The sequence below is a fragment of the Vipera berus genome (assembly GCF_964194415.1).
Source record: "Vipera berus genome assembly, chromosome: 2".
In the NCBI taxonomy this organism is placed as follows: Eukaryota; Metazoa; Chordata; class Lepidosauria; order Squamata; family Viperidae; genus Vipera; species Vipera berus.
The window spans coordinates 123,657,137-123,684,433 of record NC_138203.1 but is presented as its reverse complement, the minus strand read 5'-3'; the positions used below and the strand labels follow the sequence as shown (position 1 = coordinate 123,684,433).

The following is a 27,297-nucleotide window of genomic DNA, read 5'->3' as shown; positions in this document are numbered from 1 at the left end:
ACACACCTGAAAACTGCCAAGGTTGGAAAACACTCCCAGAAGAATAACCAAGAAAAGACAGAACTAGTTTTGCAAAATGAAGAGAAATCTTGCTAATCAGCAGAAAGGTACACAGATTGCACAATGCCATTTTTATTTTCACATAATTCTAATGAGCTGCTGCAGTTTTTTGCCTTTTAATTAATTTGCATACTGGCTACAGCCAATCTTACAAATATCTCTCAGCTGAGACACATTGACATGTACATTGACACATTGCATCAGTAAAGTTTTGCTTGTTTCACCAGAAATCCGGGTGAATACTCATTCTCTTTTTCACTCTAGCTCTCCCTGACACACATACAACTGTGACTCACTGGTGAATTAGGCGGTGTTTCATCTTCACTGGCAAGCTGCTTGAACATTTCCAGTGTCTGTTCGTGTTTCTGAATTGTAGCCTGTATTGCCTATAGATTTAATGATATATCTTTGATTACAAAATGGAAGGAGGAAGGAAAGAGCAGATCTGGGAAAAGAAACAAGCCCAGCCCTTTTCAGTGAAGCAAGGATAAAACCAAGCTTAATGAGTTCCTAGATACACATCCATCTACCGAGAGTCTGTCTGGCACATCATGGTTTATGATGCAAGCAACAATATCTCATTTGTCTCTACTTTTGGCTTCTTGTTGTTGTTGTAAGAAAGGGAACAGACATGGGTGCAGGTGCAAGGTCTATGTTGTGATTCAGGGTCAGCCTGTGGGTTCGGCAGTTGGGTCGGACGATTCAGAGGAGGAGGGGGGTGTTGGAGAGCTTGCTGAGGGTGTTGGAGAGCTTGCTGATGATGGCCTTGAGGCTCCGCAGAGCCCTCAGCCAGTGGTTACAACGCAGACTCAGCTGTGTGAGCCTGACAGCGTGGATGAAGATGACCCACAGCTGGCCCTGTTCAAGGACACCTGATGCAGAAGGCAGTCAATCAGGAGTAAACAGAGGAAGGCAATGGGGCACCTCGGAAGGAGGCAGAGAGAAGCCACGCCCTGAACTGTTTAAAAGGGGAATGTGTGGGAGGGCTGGTTTGCTGAAGGCAACCGTTTGAATAGCTCCTGTTTCATGGTTCGTGTCTTGTTTTGCTCTGTTTTATGTTAATAAATTTGGCAGGCTTAGTTCCAGCCTCTTGCCGTTTGTAAAGGGGTTGTCCCTGCCTTTTCTGCAGGGCCGGTAGTAGGCTGGTACAGAACAGTCTGTCACATACTAAGGTGCACGATAATGCACGTGATCTTCATGGATACATGCCCAATGCTCTGAATCTGCATTGCTTGACAGTAGTCTGTACAGAGTCACCACAGATCTTCAAAAAATTAATTTGGGACAGGATAATCCTACCCCGTTTTGATCAAATGTCCCTCCCAACATCTGCTGGACCTAAAAAACTCATCCACTCTAAAATAATCTAGACAGTGTTTTTCAATCTCTGCAACTTCAAGGTATGTGGACTTCAATACCTGCTGGCTGGGAAATTCTGGAAATTGAAGTCCACAGACATTAAAATTGTTGAAATGGAGAAACGTGTATCTAGAATGATACCCAGTCATCTGCTAATTAAGAGAAATCTCTCCCTCCCCTTCTTCTAAACTTAAAAGACAGGGATTTGAACTCTGTGAGAGGAGATATAGTTAACAGTACCTGAACTCTTCCTTTGTTTTCAAACTGGTTCGTACAAAAATATCACGGTGTGTAAATTGGGCAGCTATGTAAATTTGTTTCATAAATAATAACAAATACAGCAATATATAGCTTGAGCGGCAATACTGGATTACCTGGATCCAGTCTCTTTTCTCTTCTTCAGTCCTAAAAGAGAAAGATCCATTGTTTTCCCAAGGCATTTTAGCTGCAGTATAACATGGTTCATCTCAAAAAAAAAAAAATAGCACAGTAGTGGGATATATATGTACGCATGCTGTACTACGTTGGTGGGAGGATTGACCAATTAGTCTGATTTGGGATGTGATGCTGAAGGAAGAGCAAGAAGAATTAAGATGTGAGAATAATAGAATTCCTACTGGTGGGATTCAAAGGAAAAGAAGCAGAAAAGGAGAATGCCCTGAGTCACAAAGATGAGTTGCTCAATAGAAGGCAATTCATTTACTTTGAGAAAAGAAAATAAGAGAGACACCAGTTTTCCACCCGTACCTGGCCTGAAGCTCTAGGGATCGCTGCTTCCCTGATACAAGGAAGGTCCGAGGCACATTGAGGCTGCTGGTCTCTTTTAACTGCATAAAAGAGAAAAGAGGCACAAGAGGCTGGTTCACGTCGGCAAGTTGACCTTTCCTCAACTGCCTTGTCACAGGCAACTACCATTCCCAAATGCATATTTGAACGCATGACAGCTAACGTTTACATCTTTTTGGCCACGCTTTGAAAAGCTGGCTCCCACAATCGGGATCAGCTTATTTACTTAAAATATTGATCTCTCACTCATTTATTTGCCATTCTATCCAATCTTTACCCTAAGGCAGGGGTAGGCAACCTCGGCTCTTTTATGACTCATGGACTTCAACTCCCAGAATTCCTGAGTCAGCTATGCTGACTCAGGAATTCTGGGAGTTGAAGTCCATGAGTCATAAAAGAGCCGAGGTTGCCAACCCCTGCTCTAAGGAACCTGGGGCAATGTACATAAGCTGCCTTTAGTCTCACAAAAGCAACTTTGTGAGAAACCTTAAATTGAAAGATAGAGACTGACCAGGTTCTCCATGGGGCCCTCCATGAGATTCAAGTTCAGTCCAACACTTTAACCACTGGCTGCGCTGACTAAACCACAATGTTCTGGAAACCATTCAGATTTTCTCCAAATACTAATTTAGAATATAATTTCATTATCTGAATCAGAAAATAAACACGTAGCCAAGTTATTCTGTCCCATTTTATTTTATGTTGTGTTTTATCGCCATGTAATAATTTGGCCATTATTTTTTAAGAGGCTTGATTTTTTTTCCATTCAAGAACCTAGTAGAACTAAAAAGGGGCAGTGAATCCACTCCTCTTGTCTCTCTTTGTACCGCATGTGCTAATCAATATTTCCCCACTCATATTCCAAAAGGGTGAAGGTGAGTCAAACAGTTTACTTGTGGATATTTATCTAGTTCTCCCACTGCTTCTTCTTTCTTTACCTCCATTCCTTCCACATCTATGCGAGCACGGACTCCAAATTTCTGGCCTATGAGACGCAGTTTTGGCACACAGTAAAGCAATCGGTCATTGAACTGGACGAAAAAAAGAAAAGAAATAGCAATAAGAAGCAGAGATCTTTCCTGACTCTCTAAGATGGATAGTTAAACCCCTAAGCCAAACCAACAGTGTGGGTGGAGAGTCCCACACTGCCTCTCACCAAGATCAGGTAGCGGTCTTGGGTGGTACCATTCTTAGCAGAAAGCTTCAGGATGTGTCCTTCCTTGATGAGTTCGTTGGTGGGATTGACTATGTCTTCCTCACCTCCAAGCAGCTCGTACACTTTCAACAGTGAGTGCATTCTTTCCTAGAAGAAAGGTTATAGTCAGGTATAGTAAAACAAGTCTTTGAAGTTGCTACACACAACTCTATTGTGTTGAAAGAAATAATACAGTACGAAGGACAATTTGGGAAACCGTCCAGATATTGTTGAGCTATAATTCCCTTCCAGCCTCACATCAGTAATGATCAGTCGTGGTCCACTGAGAGCTATAATTCTGATCATCTGGAGGACCCACTGGTTCCCCACCTGTGACACATTATGCCACTTGGGTAGGAAATCCAAATCCAAAACAGAACTTGCCCATTGAGATGAATGGTAATCTAGAGGTAATAGGTTGAGGTACAGATTTCCATGTCGGTTGTGTCTGAATCTACAGTATGGTGCTCATTTCCGTTTCTTGGCTAAGGGAGCCAGCAATGTCCAAAGACAATTTCTGTGGTCGCGTGGCCAGCATGGCTATATGCCAAAGGTGCACCAAATGCTGTTAGTTTCCCACCGAAGTGGTACCTCTTAATCTACTCGCATTAGCATGCTTTCAAACTGCTAGGTGGGCAGGAGCTGGGAACGGGAGTTCACTCCATTGGCACGGTGCTCGGCTCTTGAACCTGGGCTGCCAACTAATAAGCTCGACAATTAAAGATATGCCCCAATAGGTAAGAACTCATGGAAAACAGCGCATAGAAAACAACTTGTGCTTTTCAAAGGATTTTTTTTATTAATTATAATTGACATAGTATCCATCTTACTTGATATACCAGTTTGTCAGGGTCTGAATTATAAGGATTTTTTTTATTATTAAAGAAGTCTGGGTTCACTCCCAGTAACTTTTGTTCATCGTATCTCATTCCTCAGAGTCTTCTAAAAATAATAAGTATCTTGATCAAGGAGATCAGAATTCTGTAATTCAACACTGCCTGCAGCTGTCAAGCTTTATTTTACTTGTATGCAAGAAACTTTTCATACTTTCTGCCTGTCTAATTGAAGGCCAGATTACCCATTCTGATTAAACAATTAAGTAGGATAAATATTCAGGCCCTATGTGCAAAAAAAGCAGTTCTTGTGCTGAAGGATCTTACAATTTAAAAATTGAGAGCAAAAGGTAAGGGATGTTTGGTAGCAAGCTGAATATTTATATTCAATGCTGGTTGTGTTATTAGTCTTAAAATTTAGATGTCAAACTTTCAAGCAATAAATAAGCTATAACAGACTCTAACATGGACACATAGTTTAGGGAAGGATAAAATATGTGAATGTGATTTTGAACTGTATTCCAAACATATGGAAATTATCAGTACATGAGGAGCTCTGGATTTACCAAACATGGGGCACAACAATAAAGATGCATTTTTTATGATGGAACTGTACCCCAAATTTACATCCTTGGATTGGTTATATCCTTAAAACTGGCTCTTTCCACTACAAGCTCATCAATATTAATCTGTGTTGCCAAAATTTAATGCTGGAACTTTTTATTGCACATCATAAGATGCTTTTGTTTCTTTTTTTTGTATTTTTCAAAATTTTTATTTCTGTTGACTAAAGCAATTAAAACAAATGGGACAATCCAATATGGTACAGTTTAACATCAGGGTCTGTTTTAAAGTGGTCTAAAAGGGAAGTCAAAAGATTTTGTGAAAGAGACTTGGTTTATGGCATTTCTATGTCTACTACAACCTCACTCATATAATTACTCTGTTATCTAAGAGAAAACAGAGAACATGCTTTGAATGCAGATTATCCCAGATTCAATTATAGCCTGTCCAGTTTAAAAAGGGACATGTAGGGAAAAACTATCTGGCTGAAATTTTAGGGAGTGCCAAAATTGAGCCAGAAAGACATCTGACTTGAGAAAAACAAACCATATCCAGCAGTATACAGAATTTGATTCTAAAAAGCTACTGAAATAACCTTCCATGCAAAAAATGAACTGACCAGTACGGAGGTAAAGAGGCTTGGGAACAGAGACTATTTAGAGGCAGGGATGAGAATAGTGAGAGGAGAGGATTTGAGAGTAGCATTTTCTGGGATACTAATAGATAAAAGACACAAGTCTCTGCTATGGATGTTGATCTGTATGTATACAGATGGAGATGGGAGGCAGAAGGCCTGTGTAATTGATTACACAGAACACAATACAGTACACTGTTCCATGTCAGATCAGACCCTTTGTTCATTTAGCCAAGCACTATATCCAACATCATTTCTCCATAGCCTTGGCTAGAAGTCTTTAACATCAGCTCCTTCCTGACACTTTTTCCCTACTATCTACTAGGATCTTCTCCATAGTAGGCAGCAATGTGGCCAAAAGAAATGATGTGATGAACATCATACTTAATTAAAACTGCCTCTGAATTGGGCCTAGAGATCTGAGGAAATGTCAACTCCATTCATAGGTATACAGGTGAAACTCGAAAAATTAGAATATTATTTCAGTAATGCAACTTAAAAGGGGAAACTAATGTATGAGATAGACTCATTACATGCAAAGCAAGATAGTTCAAGCTGTGATTTGTCATAATTGTGATGATTATGGCGTACAGCTCATGAAAACCCCAAATCCACAATCTCAGAAAATTAGAATATTACATGCAATCAATAAAACAAGGAGTGTACATAGAACAATATCAGACCTCTGAAAAGTATAAGCATGCATATGTACTCAGTACTTGGTTTGGGCCCCTTTTGCAGCAATTACTGCCTCAATGCGGCGTGGCATGGAAGCTATCAGCCTGTGGCACTGCTGAGGTGTTATGGAAGACCAGGATGCTTGGGTTCAGGTCAGGCGAGTTTGCTGGCCAATCAAGGACAGTAATCCCATGGTCATTGAACCAGGTTTTGGTGCTTTTGGCAGTGTGGGCAGGTGCCAAGTCCTGCTGGAAAATGAAGTCAGCATCCCCATAAAGCTCGTCTGCAGAAGGAAGCATGAAGTGCTCCAAAATCTCCTGGTAGACGGCTGCGTTGACCCTGGACTTAATGAAGCACAGTGGACCAACACCAGCAGATGACATGGCTCCCTAAATCAACACAGACTGTGGAAACTTCACACTGGACTTCAAGCATCTTGCAGTGTGCGCCTCTCCATTCTTCCTCCAGACTCTGGGTCCTTGGTTTCCAAATGAGATGCAAAAGTTGCTCTCATCAGAAAAGAGGACTTTGGACCACTGAGCAACAGACTAGGTCTGTTTTTCTTTAGCCCAGGTAAGACGTTTCTGACGTTGTTTGTTGTTCAATAGCGGCTTGACAAGAGGAATACGACATTTGAAGCCCATGTCCAGGATCCGTCTGTGTGTGGTGGCTCTTGATGCACTGACTCCAGCCTCAGTCCACTCCTTGTGAAAGTCCCCATCACTTTTGAATGGCCTTTTCCTGACAATCCTCTCCAGGCTGCGGTCATCCCTGCTGCTTGTGCACCATTTTCTTCCACACTTTTCCCTTCCACATAACTTTCTATTAATGTGCTTTGATACAGCACTTGGGGAACATCCAACTTCTTTTGTAATCACCTTTTGAGGCTTTCCCTCCTTATGGAGGGTGTCAGTGATGGTTTTCTGCACAACTGTCAGGTCAGCAATCTTCCCCATGATTGTGATTCCTACTGAACCAGACTGAGAGACCATTTAAAGGCTCAGGAACCCTTTGCAGGTGTTATGGCTTAATTAGCTGATTAGAGTGGGACACTTTGAGCCTAGAATATTGCACCTTTTCACAACATTCTAATTTTCTGAGACTGTGGATTTGGGGTTTTCATGAGCTGTAAGCCATAATCATCACAATTATGACAAATCACGGCTTGAACTATCTTGCTTTGCATGTAATGAGTCTATCTCATATATTAGTTTCCCCTTTTAAGTTGCATTACTGAAATAAATGAACTTTTGCACGATATTCCAATTTTTCGAGTTTCACCTGTAGTCTCTCCTCAGGATCTAGTTTGAATCCATTCCCTATGCACTCCTACTTCTAAAGAAAGGAAAATCCAGGCAGGTGCTCTTTGATAAGTATAATTCTGCTCGCTCTTACCATTTTGCGGATGGCGGCATTTGAATGTTCTGCAGCAGTTGCAATAAGTTCCAGGGATTCTATGTAAGAGGAGGAGTAAAAAAAAAAGAGAGAGAATCAACATTACTTTATTGGCCTTACTCCATGGAGAAGCTCCAATTAAAGTACAAACACAGACTATACCCCAGTTTATAACCATCTTTCAAGCAAAAGGCATGCACAGTTGGATCTGAAGGATTCCTCTCAAGTGGGCTGATTGTTGGATAGCTAGGTTAGTACAGGTAGTCCTTGACTTACAACAGTTCATGTAGTGACTGTTCAAAGTTACAGGGCCACTGAAAAAAGCGACATATGACCATATTTCAGTTACGACCTTGGCAACATCCCCACGATCATGTTATCAAAATTCAGACGCTTGTCATCTAGTTCATATTTACGACGGTTGCTGTGTCCCGAGGTCGTGTAATCCCATTTCGTGTCCTTCTGACAAGCAAAGTCAATGGGGAAGCCAGATTCACTTAACAACCATGTCACTAACTTATCAATGGCAGTGATCCACTTAACAACGGAAGCATTGTTTTTTAAAAAAAAAACAAAATACAACCCAACTCTCATAAGCTTTGGAAACATAAGATTTCTTGAAATGTAATTAATTTCATTGGAAGGGGGAGAAAGAAGGGGCACCTTTTGTGGATCCAGAAAGCAGCCTGATGCTCACCACACTGCGGAGTCCCAAGGGAGTGGAGAGCTGCCATCGTGGCTAGCCAACTGACCACTGTTTGAGTACAATGAATTCTGAACCTGGCTTGCCTTGGTCTGGCACTTCTTTCAGATGTTACTGACTGACCCAAGAGATTCAAATAGTTATTGGGGGGGGGGAAGAAATATCTCCTAATGACCCAGGAGCTAATAATGCATTTATGTCACATTCTATTTTCCCTCCCGTGTTTGCTGTGACTAAGATACTGCCTTACCCACTGCCCTGTCCTTCTCCTTACTATCCCCTGAGAGCTGCACTCACTTTGGGCATCCTTGCAGTCAGGCGAGTCCTGGGGCAGTTTCAGGAGATAGTCCTTCAGAAGCAGCTCGTAGCGAGGGATTCTCTGGACCGGTTCCAGCATGTGATGCTGCAGGGTCAGGTTCCCACATAGCTCTTCCCGCTGCAACAGAGAGTGGTCTCAAGAGAACTGTCTGCCTGGCAGTTCTCCAAGGGCAAAATGCCTGCCCTTGCAGGGAACTCAGACCCAGGGAACTAAAGGCAGCATTCGCAAGAGTGAGTCAAACATCCCAGGAGATCCATGAGGATTTGCTCTTTCCCAATAAATCCTCCCGTATGCATAGATTTTCGTCTGGATCTTGGGCCACAAAGCGAAATCGGGAGTATTCTGTCAAATCCTCATTGTTAAGCAATGGCTTCCCAATTCACCTCCTTATTTCTGTACAATACTCGGAGGAGGATGGATGTAGTGAAATAATCCCCCACCCATCCCACCAAGTTTTGCTTCTTTTCTTTGGGGGCACATAAAGTCAAGCAAAGTTACTCCTCCTCGGCATATAATATTCTTTCAGTGTTCAGTAGGAGACATGCTGGTTCCATGTTAAAATGGGAACAGGATTGTGTCCATTCCCTAGATTGCTTCAGCTAGTAGATTTTGCTGGGGGGGGGGGGAAGGAAGGAGAGGCATATTGTTGCAACAAAGTCTAAAACAGTCTAAACGAAACCGCAGGTGACCAACCTGTATTTCATGGATAATGCCCTTGAACTGTGTTGAACGCTCCATCCAGGTGTTTACCAGTTCCATGGCACGGTCGAAATTCTTCACATACTCGCCATACATCTTGAGAAAGGGAGCCAGTTTTTGCAGGATATCCCCAATTCGTGGGTGTTGGTCCCTGGAAAAAATAGAAACGATGAGATGTAAGAAGGGAAAAGAAACACAGACCCAAAGCTAAGAGGAGATTCTTCATTCACAGGTTCTGTTGCACATAAAATACCAGCTAAAATATGCTGATTTCTTATTGTGCAGTATAACAAATCAAATCATTCTGGTTTGTGAAACCATGGTTTAGTGTCTTGTGTAGAACTCTACAAATGACTTTGTTCAGTACTTTCCCATCAAAGGGAGAATTTGACTACAAATTTAACTGGAAGGTAAGTTACTGTAAACAATTGTTCACTAGAACTCAAGAATACTAACATTAGGGAGATTCATAATTCTCAAGCCTTCTGATCTAAAAAAAATAAATATGAAAGCCTTTTTATTATATTTGTGACCTGCCCCACAGTTAAACAAATTATTTTTTAAAAAAAAGAACAACCACACTACTCCAGATAAATATGCACAATTAATTGTAGCTAAAACCATAATGAGATAAAGATGCTTACACAGGTTTACAAAATGCTAAAAGGGAGACAGGTACACCCTGGGGGAGGAATTCTTTCAAAACATTGGGACCATGGTAGATACATCACAAAAATAAGAAACACAAAATGAACATTTCAGTTAACCTTTAGATTTGCAGATTTACAGAGAACTATGACTCCCTGGGAAATATTTAAGAAAAAGGGAAACATTTGGAAGACTTGGATCAGACATCTTTTTTAATTTCTGCAATTCCTTGGATTAGGGTAAAGATGACTTAAGTATTTAATTATTCAAACATGACAAGATTTCAGATGTGTGGACTTCAACTCCCAGAATTCCACAACGTTCTGGGAGTTGAAGTCCACACATCATAAAGATGCCATGTTTGAAAAATGCTAGATCAGGGGTGTCAAACTCAATTTCATTGAGGGCCGCATCAGCATTGCAGTTGCCCTCAAGGGGCCGGGTGGGTGTGGCCTACTGGGTGGGCGTGGCTAGAGTGCATATGGCCTACTGGGTGGGCGTGGCCAGCTCTACATCGTTCGCATCAAGGATGCCTATGGGGGCCTGGGCAGGAGTGGGACAGATCTGAGTGTCTCTGGCAGAAGGAGGGTCTCTGGGCCAGGGCCAAGGCAGTGGGGGCCGTTCCCTCACTGTTTCCAGGATGGCTTTGCGGGCCACATGAAACCACTTCGCGGTCCAGATCTGGCCCCCGGGCCTTGTGTTTGACATGTCTGTGCTAGATTAAAAGTTATGGTTGCATCTACATGGGAAAATAAAGCAGTACTGTACCTGAACACTGGAGAGCCTGGATTACTGCAAATGAGCATTATTATTACATCTTTTTGTACCCACTCAATTCTTCCCACTAGAACAAGAAGCAAAGCTAACCAGAAATGGCTTATTTAGCATATCACCTAATCTGGTACCCAGCTTATTTCTTCAGGAGCAAAAAAACAGTTTTGGTTTGGTTTACTTTTTATTTTGGGGTAAAATTACAATCCTGTTTTCTGAAAGGAGTGACATGTCAGGATCCCAGAACTGGACAGGTATAGCCAACTCTGTTATTCTCTTATTTAATATGAATCAGGGGAGAGATCCTTTTCTGGCCTCAGGTGCCTCTGCTCCAAACCCCACACAAGCATATTGTCAAACAGCTTTTATTTCCTCTGCGGCAGCACTGCCGTTGTACCTACGGCATTGCTGGCATCTAGTTCAGCCGCCCACATTAATAGAAGGAACTGAACAACAGTGAAAGTCGGCAGAAAGTTCCACAGCAAATATAACTTGTGAATCCACAACAGGTTACATTTAATGAAGATTTAGAGATGATCAGTTCAAAGTTATGTCCAAGAGACGAGAGCCCTTCCCTGCGACACAAGAAGGGTGACCATGGATTACACGCTGGCAGGTTATTTTGGAAATTGCTGGAGGAATACTAAGTTGAAGAAGATGAGCTATCTAGACAAAGCAGGAATTGTCACAAAAGGCAAAGGAGGTGAAGCATAAACATTCAAAAAGAAGACAAAGTCAGGAAGCATCAAGCTCAACAATTTAATACCTTAGAAAAAGACAAGGCAGTGCTGGTGATGGCAGCTGAGGGACAGGAGACAAGAGAATACTTGAGAGCCTCACTCAACAGCAGTGCAATAAAGGGCCCCAACTGAAATATCTGGAACAACTTGTCTTGGGAGATGGTGAATTCTTTTCTACGGAGTCTCTAGATGGTCATCTCAGGGGTCTTTTATTACAGGTTCTGCACTGAGCAAGAAGCTGGATTAAATGACCTCTGAAGTCTTTTTTTACCTATACAGGAACTTACCGTATTTTCCGGCGTATAAGATGACTTTTTAACCCATGAAAATCATCTCAAAAGTTGGGGGGTCGTCTTATACGCCCAGTCGTCTTATATGCCGGAAAATCAGCGAGCCCAGGAAGGCACGCCCTCCCCTCTCACTGTGGAGGAAGCAGGGTAGGCTGGCGTCTGGCGGGAGCCGGCAGGGCAGTCCTGCGCACGCACGCGCTCCCCAGCTGTTAAGGAGCACTCCTTAGCAGCTGGGGAGCGCGCGCATGCGCAGGACTGCCCTGCCGGCTCCCGCCTGACGCTCTTCCCTCTTGAGACAGCATCGCTCCCCGGCTCCTAAGGAGTCCTCGGGGATGCTGCCTCAAGAGGGAAGAGCATCTGGCGGGAGCTGGCAGGGCAGTCCTGCGCACGCGCGCGCTCCCCAACTGTTAAGGAGCACTCCTTTTCCGGCGTATAAGACGAAAAATCTTGAAAAGTTGGGGGGTCGTGTTATACGCCCAGTCGTCTTATACGCCGGAAAATACGGTACACATTTCTAGAGTTTCCACTCAAAAGTAGTTTGAAGATGATCAAGAGACTATCCTTTTCTACTGAATTTATAATACCAACAAGGGGGTTTGTTGTGAAAATCAAAGACTGCTCACAAGTTCCACAGAGGTACCTCACTTGGAAGAAAGGCAAGTTTTACATTGGCTTCAAATATACCACACTTGAGTCAGAAATAAATGGCCGGGTTCTCGAAAAAACAGCTGATGTGGCAAGCTCACAGAAGTGTGGAGCTGCCAAAAAGTCCTCATATAGAAGCCTCGATTGAATCACATAGGATATTTCATATTAGCAATCTAAGATCACTCAAGTAACTGAAGAAAACACGCTTTAGTTACAAACACACCTCCTTTTCCCCCCAAATATAATGCAATAACTCTTTTGGAAAACTGTTGGAATTCTTTCAAAGTAGGTAAAGTTTTTACCTCAAGGGAATGTTACGAAAAAAAAATCAATATAGAAATATGAAGAAAACCAGAACGGTACGCGCGCACACACACACACACCCACACACCATGCTAGCCCAATCCATTTTCCTCACCATTCTTCCATCCGTTTCTCTAATTCTGGAAGCAGGAACTGCTGGTGGAAACAGTAGATGGAACAGATGTTGGAAAAAATGCCCATCACCACATCAGCTGGGAAAGAGTTTCGGCAGCGTGCTTCCTCCATCAGACGGGCACAGAAGACCTATGAGACAAGGCACACTTAAAATAATCTGCCCTTCTCTTGGCAACTTTCTGTAAAATCAGTGATTGGCAGAGGCCCACTCAAACCCTACCCCACTCTTTTATCTTCTACTTGTACAGCTAAATATCTATTATACAGCCCTTCTTAACAGCTCATAAGATGGAATCTATTACCTGATGGAGAGAGAAGGGGGCAGCCCACAGTTCCTGCAGTATCTAACCCATCCTGCTAATTTCCTCAACTGGCATGACTTGCAGAAATGATGCTCTGCTTGCCTCAAGTTTCCATTTAAAAACTGCACATGCTCTAGTAGTTTTGGATACTAGACATCACTCTTATTACCTGGTCCAGTAGATACAGGCGAGATACATATGCCTTTTCTGTTTGGAGAAGTTCGTTGGCAATTCGGAAGACTTTTTGTGGAACCGTCATCTTTTGAGAGAGAGAAAAAGATCAACTGAAAGCCACTCAGCTGTGGGGAATGAACCAAATTCCAATTTGTTTTTCATATATCAGGATGTACTAAGAAAACCAACCATGGGATTTTCTCCGTTTCTCAGCCGTAGCTATTTCTTTGCCCCTTGTTATTCAAGCAGCTTTCCAATTATTACAAATGAACAATGGTTGTACAAAAATATGCTGTACTCATCCTTTCATTCAGTTCTCCCAGGCACCAAAATGGATTATACACACTTTTATATTCTGTGAGTGAATATAAACCAACAGCGGGCAATCTCTTGAAGCCAGGGATGCCATGGGAATTGTGTGAGCAGGTTGTGAGCAAACTTCTAAAAATGGTTGCTGCGGGAGGACTTGCCTATTCCTAGAAAGGCTTCATATATCAGAAGACAAATTGGTGAGGTTGCACTTCACCATTTATTCTAACCATTATGCCCCACTCCCAGAATGTTCACCACAGTTTCCTTTATTTGGGGAAGGGGACACTAAAAAAAAACGATGAAGCTGCAACAATCCATCACTTTCCCTTTTCTGTTTCCTAAGAATACCCGTGGGATTTACATGAGGCCTGAAACACTGTTGTACACAGAGGTCTTAGAGGAGTTTTTCAGCATGCCATCTAATTTGTTTTTGATTAAGAGAATATATATATATATATATATATATATATATATATATATATATATATATATATATATATATATATATATATATATATATATATATATATATATATATATATATACATATATATATATATACACACACATATATACACACACACACACACATATATATATATATATATACATATACACATATACACACACACACACACACACACACACACACATATATATATATATATATATATATATATATATATATATATATATATATATATATATATATATATATATATATATATATATACTAAAGATGAGGCAGGAAACATGATGAGGAACAGATGAAGCTTTGTGGACCTGATACGAAGGAATGTAATGAGCCAGATTCCCAGGAGGGTGAAGGTATATTCCAGAGGAGTAAGAGGCAACTCAGTTCAGATAGTTTGTGTGATATAAAGAGAGGGAAGTCATCCCCTCCCTAAAAGTTCCCAGAGCGTATGCTTGGTATAGTCACAATTTCATTTTAGATTGTATTTTATTAAAGGTAAAGGTAAAGGTTCCCACGCACATGCGTGCTAGTCGTTTCCGACTCTAGGGGCCGGTGCTCATCTCCGTTTCAAAGCCAAAGAGCCAGCGCTTGTCCGAGGACGTCTCCGTGGTCATGTGGCCGGCATGACTGGACGTACTTTATTCTAATTCCATTTTAAATTGTATTTTATCAAATTGCATTTTAAATTGCTTTTATCCAATTTTAGTAACAATTTGTTGCTGGAACTTTGCGCTTTGATATGGCCCAAGGGCTAATCAATAAAGACTTATAGTTAGCAGTTTGCTTCAGTTTGGCAAGATTCTGTCTATCGTCGTAAAACGAAACGAAACAAAAATCCCCTTGGAAGAATCACTAGGTAACTTTCTTCGTTTTGGGAGCCTGACATCTACTGTAGGTACATTTTGGGCCATCTGAGTCTGCCCTCAGAAACTGAACCTAACTGATCACAAGCCAGAACCTTGGCTAGTCATCCCTACAACACGCAGCAGAGGCTTGCTATTTCGTTTAACAGGTTTCCTTCCATCTCCATTATTATTATTTTTTTTAACTAGGTTCTACTACCAAAGCATAATCCAAAATATCGTATGAAGCAGGGCACAAAAATACAGGCTGAGGAGGAAGCACTGGAGAGAAGGCTATCCTAGTAAACCTGGGATAGGAATCCCAGCCCTTTACCTCATCAGAATCCAGCTTCTCTGTCTGTGGAGGCGGGAGGTCAGAAAGCAGCTCGGCCTCATCCCCACTGCCATCATCCATGTCACTGTCCCCCTCAGAATCACGAGTCGAGCTGCGTTTGATGACGCTTGGAGGTGCCAGTGGTCCGGCGCCCTCCCCTGTGCCTTCCTCAGGCCCAAAGCAAATCTCCTCACTGTTAGATGGTGAACTGATGCTGTCAATGCCGCTGTCCCGGTTGGCCAGTTTCCCACCATCATGAGGCGGCAAGCAGACAGCATTTCCTGCAGCCGCTTGCCCTCCTTCCAATGCCAGGAGGTCCAGGAGCTTGTGAGACAGTTCTGCCGATTCCAGTGAGGCTGGACGATCTAGCGAGGGTTCCATAGGATTTATCTCTAGGGCTTGGAGGTCTGGGCTGGGACACGGCGAGGGAGTCTGTTCAGATGTCAGGATTATAGGTTCCCTAAGAGAAAGACAATAACACAGTTGGAAAGCCACGGAGGAAATGAAGAACAGGTGCTGGATTAAGTACCAGCACCGGCAAGGTTTGCTAGGGTTCCACCTCTCCTCGAGAAGTATGTAGAATCTGCTAGTGAATTCATGCCCAAGGTACAGATAAGTCCTCAGGTTACGACCACAATTGAGCCCAAAGCTGAAGTGAGTTTTGACCCGTTTTACTATCTTTCTTGCCACAGTTGTTTAGTGAATCACTGCAGTTGTCAAGTTAGTGACACGGCTGTTGAGTGAATCTGGTTTCCCCCACTGACTTTGCTTGTCAGAAGGTTGCAAAAGCGGATCACGTGACCCTGGGACACTGCAACCGTCATAAATATGAGCCACTTGCCAAGTGTCTGAAGTTTGATCACGTGACCATGAGGATGCTGCAACAGTTGTAAGTGTGAAAAATGGTCATAAGTCACTTTTTCCAGTGCCGTTATAACTTTGAACTAAATGAACTAAATGAATAGTTGTAAGTTGAGGATTACCTGTACTAACAGGTAATCTAAAAATAGAATACTTATTTGCACACATGATTAGGCCAACTATTCATCTACCTTTTTAAAAAAATCTTCTGACACAGACAACAGCCAAAAGCCTAACATGTGTGGTATCATTGTATCATTCATAACAATCCAACCTAAAATCAAGATTATCATACTCCAGATCTTTCCCACACAAACTCGGGACACCTCAAACATGGTAGAAAGCAGTGTTAACCTTCAAGATGCCATTGCAACCTCCCACACACCCCGAACTAAGTCAGCATGAACCTGGTTGTTCGTATGATGCCAAGGAGAGCAGAATCACACAAGCCACCATCATAAAAGAATTGGTAGATGAATAAAAAAAAAAGCCACCCAGGAGAACCATTTAAATACATGGATGTCAACACTGCTCAAGACGGGGAAGAACACAGAAGTTTAAATTCTTTTCCTGAATTGTACCACGAGTAAAGCCTCCAAGTGCCTTGAATATGGGTATTATATCTAACCAATCTTGAGTAGAATTAACCTTTATTGTTTTCTCTGTCATTTAACAAAGGGCTTTGTGCTAGTTATCATTTCAATATATCCCAAGCCAGTAGAAACCTCCCATTAATTAACGATGGCAAGCAGTACTGCTTTACATCTTCAAGAGTACAAATCATGCTTCCTCTACAATTAGGTGTATGCGTGTGCGTGTGCCTCCTCCAACTCGGCGACAGATGAGAAACTGGGTCTCACATGCTAGTCAAGCACGTACCTTTCAAACTTCTCAATGAGGCAGGAGACGGCAGATGAGTAGCCCACTCCATCTTTTGGCAGAGGGCTGCGGCCCAGGCGGGGGTCGGCTGGGAGGGGTCGTGATGGCGGTGGGGGGATCGATTCAGGAAACCGTGGGGGCTGGCTATTCTGCAGATAAGCTGGCTTGGGAGGAACTGGAAAAGGAAGTGGAATTGTTCTTTTAAAACACGCTCAACACATTTTGCTAACAGAAGCAACCAACAAAAGGACTGCTTCCATAAGCTGGCATTTTTTATCATCTCATCCACGCTGCCCATCCCACCCCAGCATAGAAACTACTTCTAACTCCCCTGTTCCAGAGCAAAAAGCCTGGACTCTGAACTCCATTCTACTGAAAAGACCCAGCATGTACCCCAAGTTAGATTTTAGTGTAAGCGGCTTTTTATATCAATGCTGGTTGGAAAGGTGTTGCTGGCAGCCCTGGGCTGGATGCATCACGCACAGGCCACGTCCACCCCGGCTCCACAAAGGCAAAAAAAAATGTCACGATACGTCACGATATATCACATAACGTGATCGGGTTTGACACCCATGCTCTAGAAGGATATGCAAATTCAAGCAGCCAAGGGCTCCAGCTGAGCTTTAATTGGGATGCCAGGGACTGCATTCCAAAAAGAGAGTGAGTCCCGGAGAACGAAATGGGATGAAATCAGAGTAAACATTCAATTTGATCTAACTTAACATATGTGTAATTTTAATTAAAATAAATTTGCAACTATGAAAATTTGCCCTCCTGTATCTTGTAATTAATTTTTCCTTTGATCATCATGTTAAAGTTTACTGTTCAGCAGAAATCCTTAAGACCTCCTACAGGCCTGGACGAAGCCTCCCAGGAGGAGCCTTGCACTGCAACCTCAGAGAGGTGGGTGAGTTCTGGGCTCTAGAGTCCATAACTAGAAAGGCATCGACAGCCAACTTTCTTCTCCAGCAGCATGCACGGCAAATTCCATAAGAAGCATCTTAATCATGGGCTCCAGGAGGAAGTAGGGAAACCGTCTTAAACCCAATACGCTTTGGATGCATTTGATCTCAGCTCCCATAATTCAAAGCTAGCATGCCAAAGACAACAGACTTATGGGGACCGGTTGGGGAAGCTCCATTTATACCTTGTGGCTTTGGTCCTGGGGGACGCTTAAGTGGTCGGAGTTTGGCAATTTCTTCTTCGTTGTGGTCAGGTCCTGGATCTGAGATGAGTCGTTGGGGGGCTTCTGGCGAGCGATGTTCAGGGCTGGGTTCCGAAGAGAGGCTTTTGACCAGGAGTCGGTGGGGCTGAATGGGACCTAGAAAGGAAACAGAATTGAGATAGAGAGTTTATTAAAACCAATTCTCGTGCAGTCTGGTCTTATACATTCAAAGAGGAGAAGCCTGGAATAAAGCCAATGTAATTAGGGGGGGGGAAACCCTCTAGAAATAAAATTTTCTAGTTGGTTAACTTTTTAAACTGAAAAGCACAATAATGACTTTATAGCATTAGTTTGCACAACTGAAATATCAGTCGATCATAAAGACTGATATGATGGCTCTCTTGAGATTTTCCTAGCTCAACTATATCACGGAATTAGCCAGCAATTACCATACTTCTCACAGAAACTCTTCAAACGATTTAGAGCCAAATATAAATCACAAGGACTGGAATCAAACAAGAACAAAACCAAAAGACTTTTTTTAAAAAAAAATCTGTTTAAAAGCAAATGCATGATGAAAAAGTAGGATCCTTAAAAGGCAAAACAATTACAAACCCTAATCAGAACTACATCAAAGTAAAAGTTGAAAAGATACCTTACTTTGACCAGAAAGTCTTTACTCTCCAGAGAAATTCCAAGAAAATTGGAGGCTGGGAAAACTCCCAACGAAAATGGTTCACAAACTGGACCATTCCCTAAGCACAACATCCTTTCCCAATCAAATCTCTGCTAAATATATTGATTTACAGCACCCATTCCCCCTTCACCAAGGGTGTGCCAGATTTGGCGTGGCTATAATAGAGCTTCATCCCACAGTTCTCAGAGTATTACTTGTTAAAATGTACTGTCCTCTTCTGTTAAAGATCAACAACCCGAGTTAAACTAGAGGGTAACAAGTAAGCAGGTCAGCATGTCCCATCACACTAAACCCCCACCCCCACGTCCATGAGTCACATGGAACCACCTGGTTCAGATGGTGAAACAAATACAGAAGTAGCCACTTTCTACCAGGATCAAGCTACTGGGTGACAGTTGGGTTGAACTGCATCCTACAATTTCCAGCTCATAAGACGTCGATTTCTTCTTAGCTACACTTCACTGCTCATTCTTATGAGTCCTGATTATATTTGCATTTTTAGTAAGTAGGAATATGGGGAGAGATTTGGGCACTGTGGGTGACAAGAAGGAAGAAGAAATTTATCTTTCTAGCAAATTTCACACCATATGCTAAGCTGTTACTCACTCCCCATGGTTTGAGCATATTGCAAATGACCCTAACTGCTTTACAATCTACATCTACATTCACATAATACATTAATCCCAAACAAAACAGATTATGGCTTGATGGGATGCATGAACTCTGCCCATCCCTCTTCCACAGAAAAATATGTTCTGAAACTATTATGTCCCCTGTGAAGTAAAAATGAATCAAAGCCAATGGGAGTGTCTCACACAATTCAAAGAAAAGCTTCTATGAGACATTTTTGTTGGGTCTAACAGAGAAAAGATCTAATTTCTCTTTCATGCTAAATTGTGATATAATATTGAATGATCCGTAACAGCTTGATATGATCATGTTATGAGTTAACCTGATCAGTGAACGCAACCAAAGAGTTAGATCTTCATGTTCCCTATGAATAATAACTCCTAAATTTTTGCTTACCCGTCAGGTAAAAAGCTGCAGTCTGCTTTAAGTCAAGTTCAGCTCCTGCCAATTTCACTGACATATCCATATTGCTTTCTTTGGAAAAGTTAGGAAGCTATTTGCTACTGCCTTCCTCTAGGATTTTTAACATTTTATTTTGTTTCCCAGTCTAAGCTACCACCCTGGTACTTCTGGCCGGTTTCCCATCAAAGTACTGTGAGATCCAAACTTGCTTAGCTTCTCAAACTATCATTAGTACTGGTATTACAAGAAATTTGCAAGTTTAAATCCATTCCCACCTATTAACCTCCCCCGTTGTTTCATAGCAGTAGCACTTAGACATAAATACCATCCACAGTGCTTTACAGTACTCTGTAATCCTAATACACAACAGCTGATTTTTTAACATTCAAACAACCAAATATATTTTAGATTATATATTTTTCAACAAGAAATAGTATTTCAAAAATGATTTCATTGCACTTATTATGACATTTTTTAAAAAATGCCTTTAAGTCTTTGCAACTCCTGCCTGGATAGGTGCCTGCAGTCTACTTGGCAAGATTAACCAAGTGGTTTGCCATTATCTCTTTCCTAGGGCTGAGAGAAAGTGGCTGGCCCAATGTCACAGTTTCATGTCTAAGGTGGAACCAGAACTCACACTGTACTAGTTCTTAGCCTGGTGTTTTCATCATGATACCAACTTGGTTCTCTTTATATGGAAAGAAACCTGAGTAAATGCTTATGTTGTTGGAGATACAATGAAATTAATGCTTTATTTCGACACATGTTTCTATGGCATCCAAAAACGGTTCCATTTAGGATAGAAATTATGATATGCATTAACTCAACTTTAAGATTTAGGATTTTCAGATATTCATATTTTTGGAAGTTTATTCCTATTGCATGGACTTTGACATCTGGACAAAGAAAGTGGATTTTCTGTAGTTTACATACAGCTAAATGACTTAATGTTCAACACTGGAAAGACAAACATGTGGCTCCAATTAATCAGTGGTCTGGAGAATTGATGTCACCAGCAATTTATGTATCAATAACTTATCAATGTGGATTATCCATTAACCGTTAGAATTATGGTTTCCATTCACTGAGATGTGTAATAAACAACTTTATATAGGCATGTAAGTATATGCCTCGAATGTTTTTTTTAACTCTTATCATTTTGTGTCTTCTTTTCCTTTGTTTTCCGCAGATAGTTAATAAAAGAATGAAGGGGGGAAAACTCAGACAGCTGAAAATGAAGACTGCCTGTTTTCGTTGTTTTATCATGTTTTGCAAGAAAGCAAACAGTATAGACTTTCCTAAGATAAACATAGGAAGATATGAAGCACCGTGGAGTGAATTTCCAGGAAGGAAAAAAAAAATCCAAAGCCAAAACTCTACCCTCAACCTGGCAGGAAAAAGAAATGAGTGGGCGAACATATATAGACTATCTGAAGATGTCTGGGCCAAGTAAGCATTATGGGACCTGTAAAACCATCTCTCTGTGCTGCAGGGATTTCTGAATCCCAGGTAATTAACGAAAAATAATGGCAAACTATTTCTCGCCTTCGCACTCTAATTAAGAAACATTTCGGTAATTCAGAACAGATTTTGGGGTGGAAGGACCGTGGTTTACATTCAGCTCCAGTATACAAAAGAAAGTACTTGCCTCATTTTTAAGGGTGTTTTGCACTGGGGCTTGGTTGGTTGGTAGATCTTGACGTGCTAGTCAAAAAGAACTGTTAAACTCACAAGCATGGAATTTGGCTACTCCAATACAAAAAGGTCTACATCAGGGGTGTCAAACTCAATTTCATTGAGGGCCGCATCAGCATTGCGGTTGCCCTCGGGGCCAGGTGGGTATGGCCTGGGTGGGCGTGGCCTACTGGGTGGGCATGGCTAGAGTGCATATGGCCTACTGGGTGGGCGTGTCCAGCTCTACATCGTTCGCATCAAGGGTGCCTACGGGGGCCTGGGCAGGAGTGGGACCAGATCTGAGGGTCTCTGGCAGGAGGAGGGTCTCTGGGCCAGGGCCAAGGCAGTTGGGGCCGTTCCCTCACTGTTTCCAGGATGGCTTCGTGGGCCACATGAAACCACTTCACGGGCCGGATCCGGTCCCCGGGCCTTGTGTTTGACATGTCTGGTCTACATGAATCCCTATCCAGTGGTTCTTAGAAGCAACAAAACAATTACCTTCTAAGAGATGTCCATGGCTTTGGATCCAAAGCTAAAAAAAACTCTTTTCAGAGCACACCTGCTGCCCCAGACAGCACCTCTTTAACTCAAAAATGTCTATTTTCCTGCAAGTTCAAAAAGGACTTGGCTTCTTTAACTATACACTCTATGGGTGTACAGTTTGCACACCCATGCCCTTTCTGGAGAACCTCTTTGACTTGCTGCAAATCCTTATTGTCTAGGTGTCAAAAAGACTTTGTAGGCCTTATGTCTCCAGGCTAAGGTGCAACTCACAAGTAAGATATTAAAAGGGCATCCTAATCCTACACACACAAGGTGAGCAAGGTCTACTGTTTATATAACAGCACATACCTCTCAGCTTTTGTTCATTTAGAGCTACACTAGATGCACATCCTAGTGTATTATGCTGTAGTTTATTTTCCCCACCCAATATTAATTGAGTGAAACAGCTTGAAATTTCAAGAGCTTCTGATCGAGATATTACAGAAAAATGTTATGGAAGATTATTTCAATATACACAGTAAGATTGTTATATGCACAAAGATGAAAATATTTGGTATTATCCAACATGGAGGAATGGTTGGTAAAATTGACCGAATTTGCTGTGATGGACAACTTGACTTGTTTGATTGGAGAAAGGGCTATACGTACATTTATTGATGACTGGAAAACCTTTATGGACTTTTCTCATAAAAATGGAATCAGGATGTAACTTTAGAAAGAGAGGTTAAAATATAGTGGTACTTACAACTGAAGTACAACTCCTGTGAAGATTGGAGGCTATTTCTTCATACAAATAGTCCTCAACTTACAACCACAACTGAGCCCAAAATTTTTGTTGTAAAGTGACACATGTGTTAAGTGAATTTTGCCCCATTTTATGACCTATCTTGTCTCAGTTGTTAAATGAATCACTGCATTTGATAAGCTAGCAACCTGGTTGTTAAGTGAATGTGGCTTCTCCATTGACTTTGCTTGTCAGAAGGTCTCAAAAGGTGATCACGTGACCTTGGGACACAGCCACGGTCATAAGTATGAACCAGTTGCCAAGCTTCTGAATTTTGATCACATGACCATGGGGATGCTGCAAAGGTCGTCACTGTGAAAAACGGTCATAAATCACTTTTTTCAGTACCGTTGTAATTTTGAATGGTCGCTAAACAAACTGTTGTATGTCAAGGACTACTTGTATCTTTATATCTTTCTTTATATCTGTCTCTTTCCTCTATTCCATTATTGCACTTTTAGCTTTTTTTTGTTATTTCATTTTCATTTTCTTTGTTCTGATTTGCTTTGCATTAGTCCTTATTATTGTTATTAAAACTTCAAATAAAAAATACATTTAAAAAAGAGAAAGAAAAGCCCACCTACCACCACAGCTCCTTAGGGCCTTAGGCCTATTACTGCACTGGATTTTGTCCCCTGGAAGGCACCTGCCTCTGAACTGGGAATCCTTACTACAAGTAAACTTTCAGCAATTATTCCTCTCCTGTTCTCGGGGAGGAACAGTGTCTGGGGGACACTGATCAGACAAGGGAGAAACTAGTGAAATAGAGGACTAAGCTGGATGTTGATATATACGTGAACCGAATCTACATAAGACTGTTTAACTATGGTTTCCTGGAGAAGTGGTTGATCTAATGCTATAGGACAGGGGTGTCAAACTCAATTTCATTGAGGGCCGCATCAGCATTGCGGTTGCCCTCAGGGGGCCGGGTGGGTGTGGCCAGGGTGGGTGTGGCCTACTGGGTGGGCGTGGCCAGCTCTACATCGTTGGCATCAAGGGTGCCTATGGGGGCCTGGGCAGGAGTGGGACAGATCTGAGGGTCTCTGGCAGAAGGAGGGTCTCTGGGCCAGGGCCAAGGCAGTGGGGGCCGTTCCCTCACTGTTTCCAGGATGGCTACACGGGCCACATGAAACCACTTCGCGGGCCGAATCCGGCCCCCGGGCCTTGTGTTTGACATGTCTGCTATAGGACATGAAATGAAATACTATTTATTTGGTCAGCGATCAGCAAAATTTGAAAAAAAAGTAATGACACAAAAGTAAAATCAAATAGATGAGATAAAATACCAACATAACAAAGAGAAAATAACAAATAAAATATAAAGTACACTACTATAACAGTATATTAATTACCCGTGCAAGTGAAAATTTCAGATATTACAATCTATGAAGTAAAAATACATATTACCTGAAAGAAGATAGCTAACGTATATTAAACTTAAAGTAATGAATAAAACAGAAGTGTCTATTTCTTTGCCTAGTTATGTCTTATTTAGGTTACAACCTAAATAAGATATAACTGGGCAAAGAAATAGGAATTTGGCTGAACAAGAGTTTGGCTGAACAAGTAATAAAGTGTTTCAAATCTTCCAGAAGAAGGTAGAAATGCAGAATATATCTCTGTCTGGCTTTCCTGGAAATTTACGTATTAGGGGCAGAATATGAGCAGATCTGATATCCCTGTAGAATTTACAATATAATACGTATGAAATGGTTTCAATCTCCAATTGTGGACAAGGATCTCCAATTATAATTATTTGATTTCTAAGGCCTTTCCTTCACTACGCAACGTGGGGGTGGAAGGGCTTGCAAAAGGATTCGAAGCATCAAAATAGAAATAAACAAAAGAACCCCAGTCACTAGTTGCAGATTCTCACATCATCTCAGTCCAGTCCCCATAAGAAGAGCCTTGTCCTCCTAAAAGTCAACAAGATCAGGGCTATATGAATCTCAGAAGTGATGCTGTTCCAAAAGGACAGGTATGGCAACAGACAGGGGACCTGGAACATATCTACTTGTCTCCCCTTAAGGACAAATGGAAACATGGGAGAGAGATGGACCTGAAAATAATCAGACCTGCATCAAGTAAAACCTTGGGAGGATTTTACGTATGGTACAGATGATCAACAACACCTTCATTTATAGCCAGATGCGTTCTGGTAACCAATGCAACTGGCCCTGTGTTGCATGGGCATACCAAAGAGAACCAACCAGCCAGCACTGATTTTTGTGCTTGCCACCAGAACCCCCTCCAATCCTCAGTACCATAAACTAATGGTATTTCCCACTAGTTTGAGGTGGGAACTTTAAGAAACCCATAACAAACGTTTTTAAAAGAAAGTATTTCCCCAAAGTAAAAAAGAGAAAAGAACAAATCTAACTCTGCATGTGCGTAATATAATCCCACTCACCTTGCAGCTTGGTTAACCTTCTTCTGTACAATTCTTCCACCCACCATTAAAATTAAAGATGATCTCTGGCTACTGAACAGTTGCTTGTCCTTGTTTTACGTATTAAATGATAATTGGATTAAGAGCACCCTACCAATTAATCTATATACAGTGTGCACAACCCCAAATAGTGAGGTTGGCACAACGTGATAATCCCCAAAAAATGAACCAATCCTGAAGTTTAATTCAATTTTGTGAGCCTACTTGCAGTTTGAGCCTACTTGAGCTAGAGGCTGAGTTGGAACATTTCCAACACAATTTGAACTAAATGACCTCAGTCATCCTCATCAGTGAACTTTGAGTCCCAGTCAAGCCACTGCAGGGGCGTGACTGGATCCTAAAGAATGAGGAAATGTGAAACTGAAAGCATGCTCAAATAAAGGTCCCCTCTTAAAAATATATAGAAAGACTTCTCGTAATTTCATTTGTCTCTTACAGACCCCAGAAGGTATTCTAGTCCACATAATTAGACCGGCTGGCTGAGGAATTCTGGGAGTTGAAATTCACAAGTCTTAAAAGTCTCCAAGGTTGGGGATCCCTAAATTAGACCAACAACTACTAGCTCAAATAGCCCTCTAAGTCCACTCTGGAAAGCTCCCATTTTAGCGAAGGAGAAACAGCCCTCTATAGTCACTTACAGTATCAGCCTTTCCCCGCCAGCCACCTTTGGAGCAAGGAATGCTGGAACTTCTTCAAATGCTTCCAGATCATCAGTTCCTACTGCTTTCTATCAAAGGTCACTGATAGAAGAAATTCTTCACTGATTGTGTATGTGTGTATGTGTGTGTTAAAAGGGAGAGAAGGGGCAAAACATGAAGGCTTCAAATAGTACAGGAGATCAGCATGATGTTTTGTCAAGATCTTTATGTAAAACAAGGGAACTGTACAATAAATGCTTCCTCTGAAAACCCCTCCATTTCTGAAAAATGAAAGCTTCATTTCTTCTTAAAGAGAAGCAATCCATACAAAGGGCCTGTGACGTGTACAGCTGTTTGCTATTCTGTTAAATTAATGTGCAAGTAACTTAACAGCATCAAAACTTGCCCATACGCACTGCTTATTGTATTCTTTGAAAATTGGCATATAGGATACCATGAATTCTCTTATTCACATACTGTATACTACATTATACCATGAAACAAAAACGAAGGTTATTGCAAAAATCTTGCAGATACCATCAGTTGCAAATATTGAGTCAAAGCAGAAAGCTATCACATCCAAATCTTGCAGAAGTACGATTAAACTAAACAGAACCGTTCCTAAGAGGTAAAAATATACATCAACCCATTTTATAAATATTCAGAAAATAATGATTAAGCCCAACGTTGAGAACTATTTCTTCTCTCCTTACCTCTTACAGCGGGTGTGAGCAATAGATGTATTAAATATATGTGCATGTTTGTGTGTGTGTGTGTGTGTGTGTGCGTGAACATGTGTGCATATTGACCAGCAACGTTATGATGTCACTGCGGTGCATTAAGACTGAAAAGCATGGAGGGTTTTCAAGGAAAAAGGAGATGCCTTAAGACTTGCAGATTTAGGATTCCCAATTTGCTTGTAACCTAGAACAAAGAAAATTAGTCTGGGTTTTTTAGCAGTGTTTGCAAACAGAGAGACGAAACAGGTAAGGAGAGTTATGATGGCCCCCTCCTCTATATGCCAAAAGAGAATGCTCTAGGGACTGGGGGAAAAAGCTAATGATGGTCGAAGTGTTGCCTTATCTCTAATATTAACTTTATCAAGCCCATCAGCCACAAAAAACAGGAGGGGAGGCAGATTTAAAAGGGATCAAGAATTTGCCAAAGAATTCATGAGAAGCTAATGGAGTGCAGCAGTAATAGACATGGACCAGGACTAGAAAGATACTACCCCAATTCCCTACACAGTCACCCAGAATAATATTGGACCCCCAAAAAACCATTCTCAGCCTAACCTCCTTCTCAGAATTCTTGTTGGGATAAAATGGGGAATTAAGACAGATTTATTCCAGTTTCATGAAGGCAGGACATACAGCAAGGATAACAACCTCTGTTCTATGAAATCCTTGGAGTCT

At 41.6% G+C, this 27,297-nt stretch overlaps 1 protein-coding gene across 1 annotated transcript in view; it reads right to left on the bottom strand.

Annotated features, from left to right (window-relative positions):
* Positions 1 to 27,297, bottom strand: part of FGD1 (FYVE, RhoGEF and PH domain containing 1) — a 57,673-nt gene that overhangs the window by 6,909 nt on the left and 23,467 nt on the right. The window contains exons 2-14 of the mRNA XM_081320369.1: positions 18,087 to 18,260; positions 16,940 to 17,114; positions 15,200 to 15,659; positions 13,232 to 13,321; positions 12,741 to 12,889; positions 9,220 to 9,376; positions 8,505 to 8,643; positions 7,505 to 7,563; positions 3,362 to 3,508; positions 3,144 to 3,236; positions 2,167 to 2,246; positions 1,794 to 1,824; positions 357 to 446 (exon numbers count right to left, since the gene is read on the bottom strand). Coding sequence (XP_081176495.1) covers positions 357 to 446; positions 1,794 to 1,824; positions 2,167 to 2,246; positions 3,144 to 3,236; positions 3,362 to 3,508; positions 7,505 to 7,563; positions 8,505 to 8,643; positions 9,220 to 9,376; positions 12,741 to 12,889; positions 13,232 to 13,321; positions 15,200 to 15,659; positions 16,940 to 17,114; positions 18,087 to 18,260 — 1,844 coding nt within the window. The remainder of the gene's footprint in view (positions 1 to 356; positions 447 to 1,793; positions 1,825 to 2,166; positions 2,247 to 3,143; positions 3,237 to 3,361; positions 3,509 to 7,504; positions 7,564 to 8,504; positions 8,644 to 9,219; positions 9,377 to 12,740; positions 12,890 to 13,231; positions 13,322 to 15,199; positions 15,660 to 16,939; positions 17,115 to 18,086; positions 18,261 to 27,297) is intronic.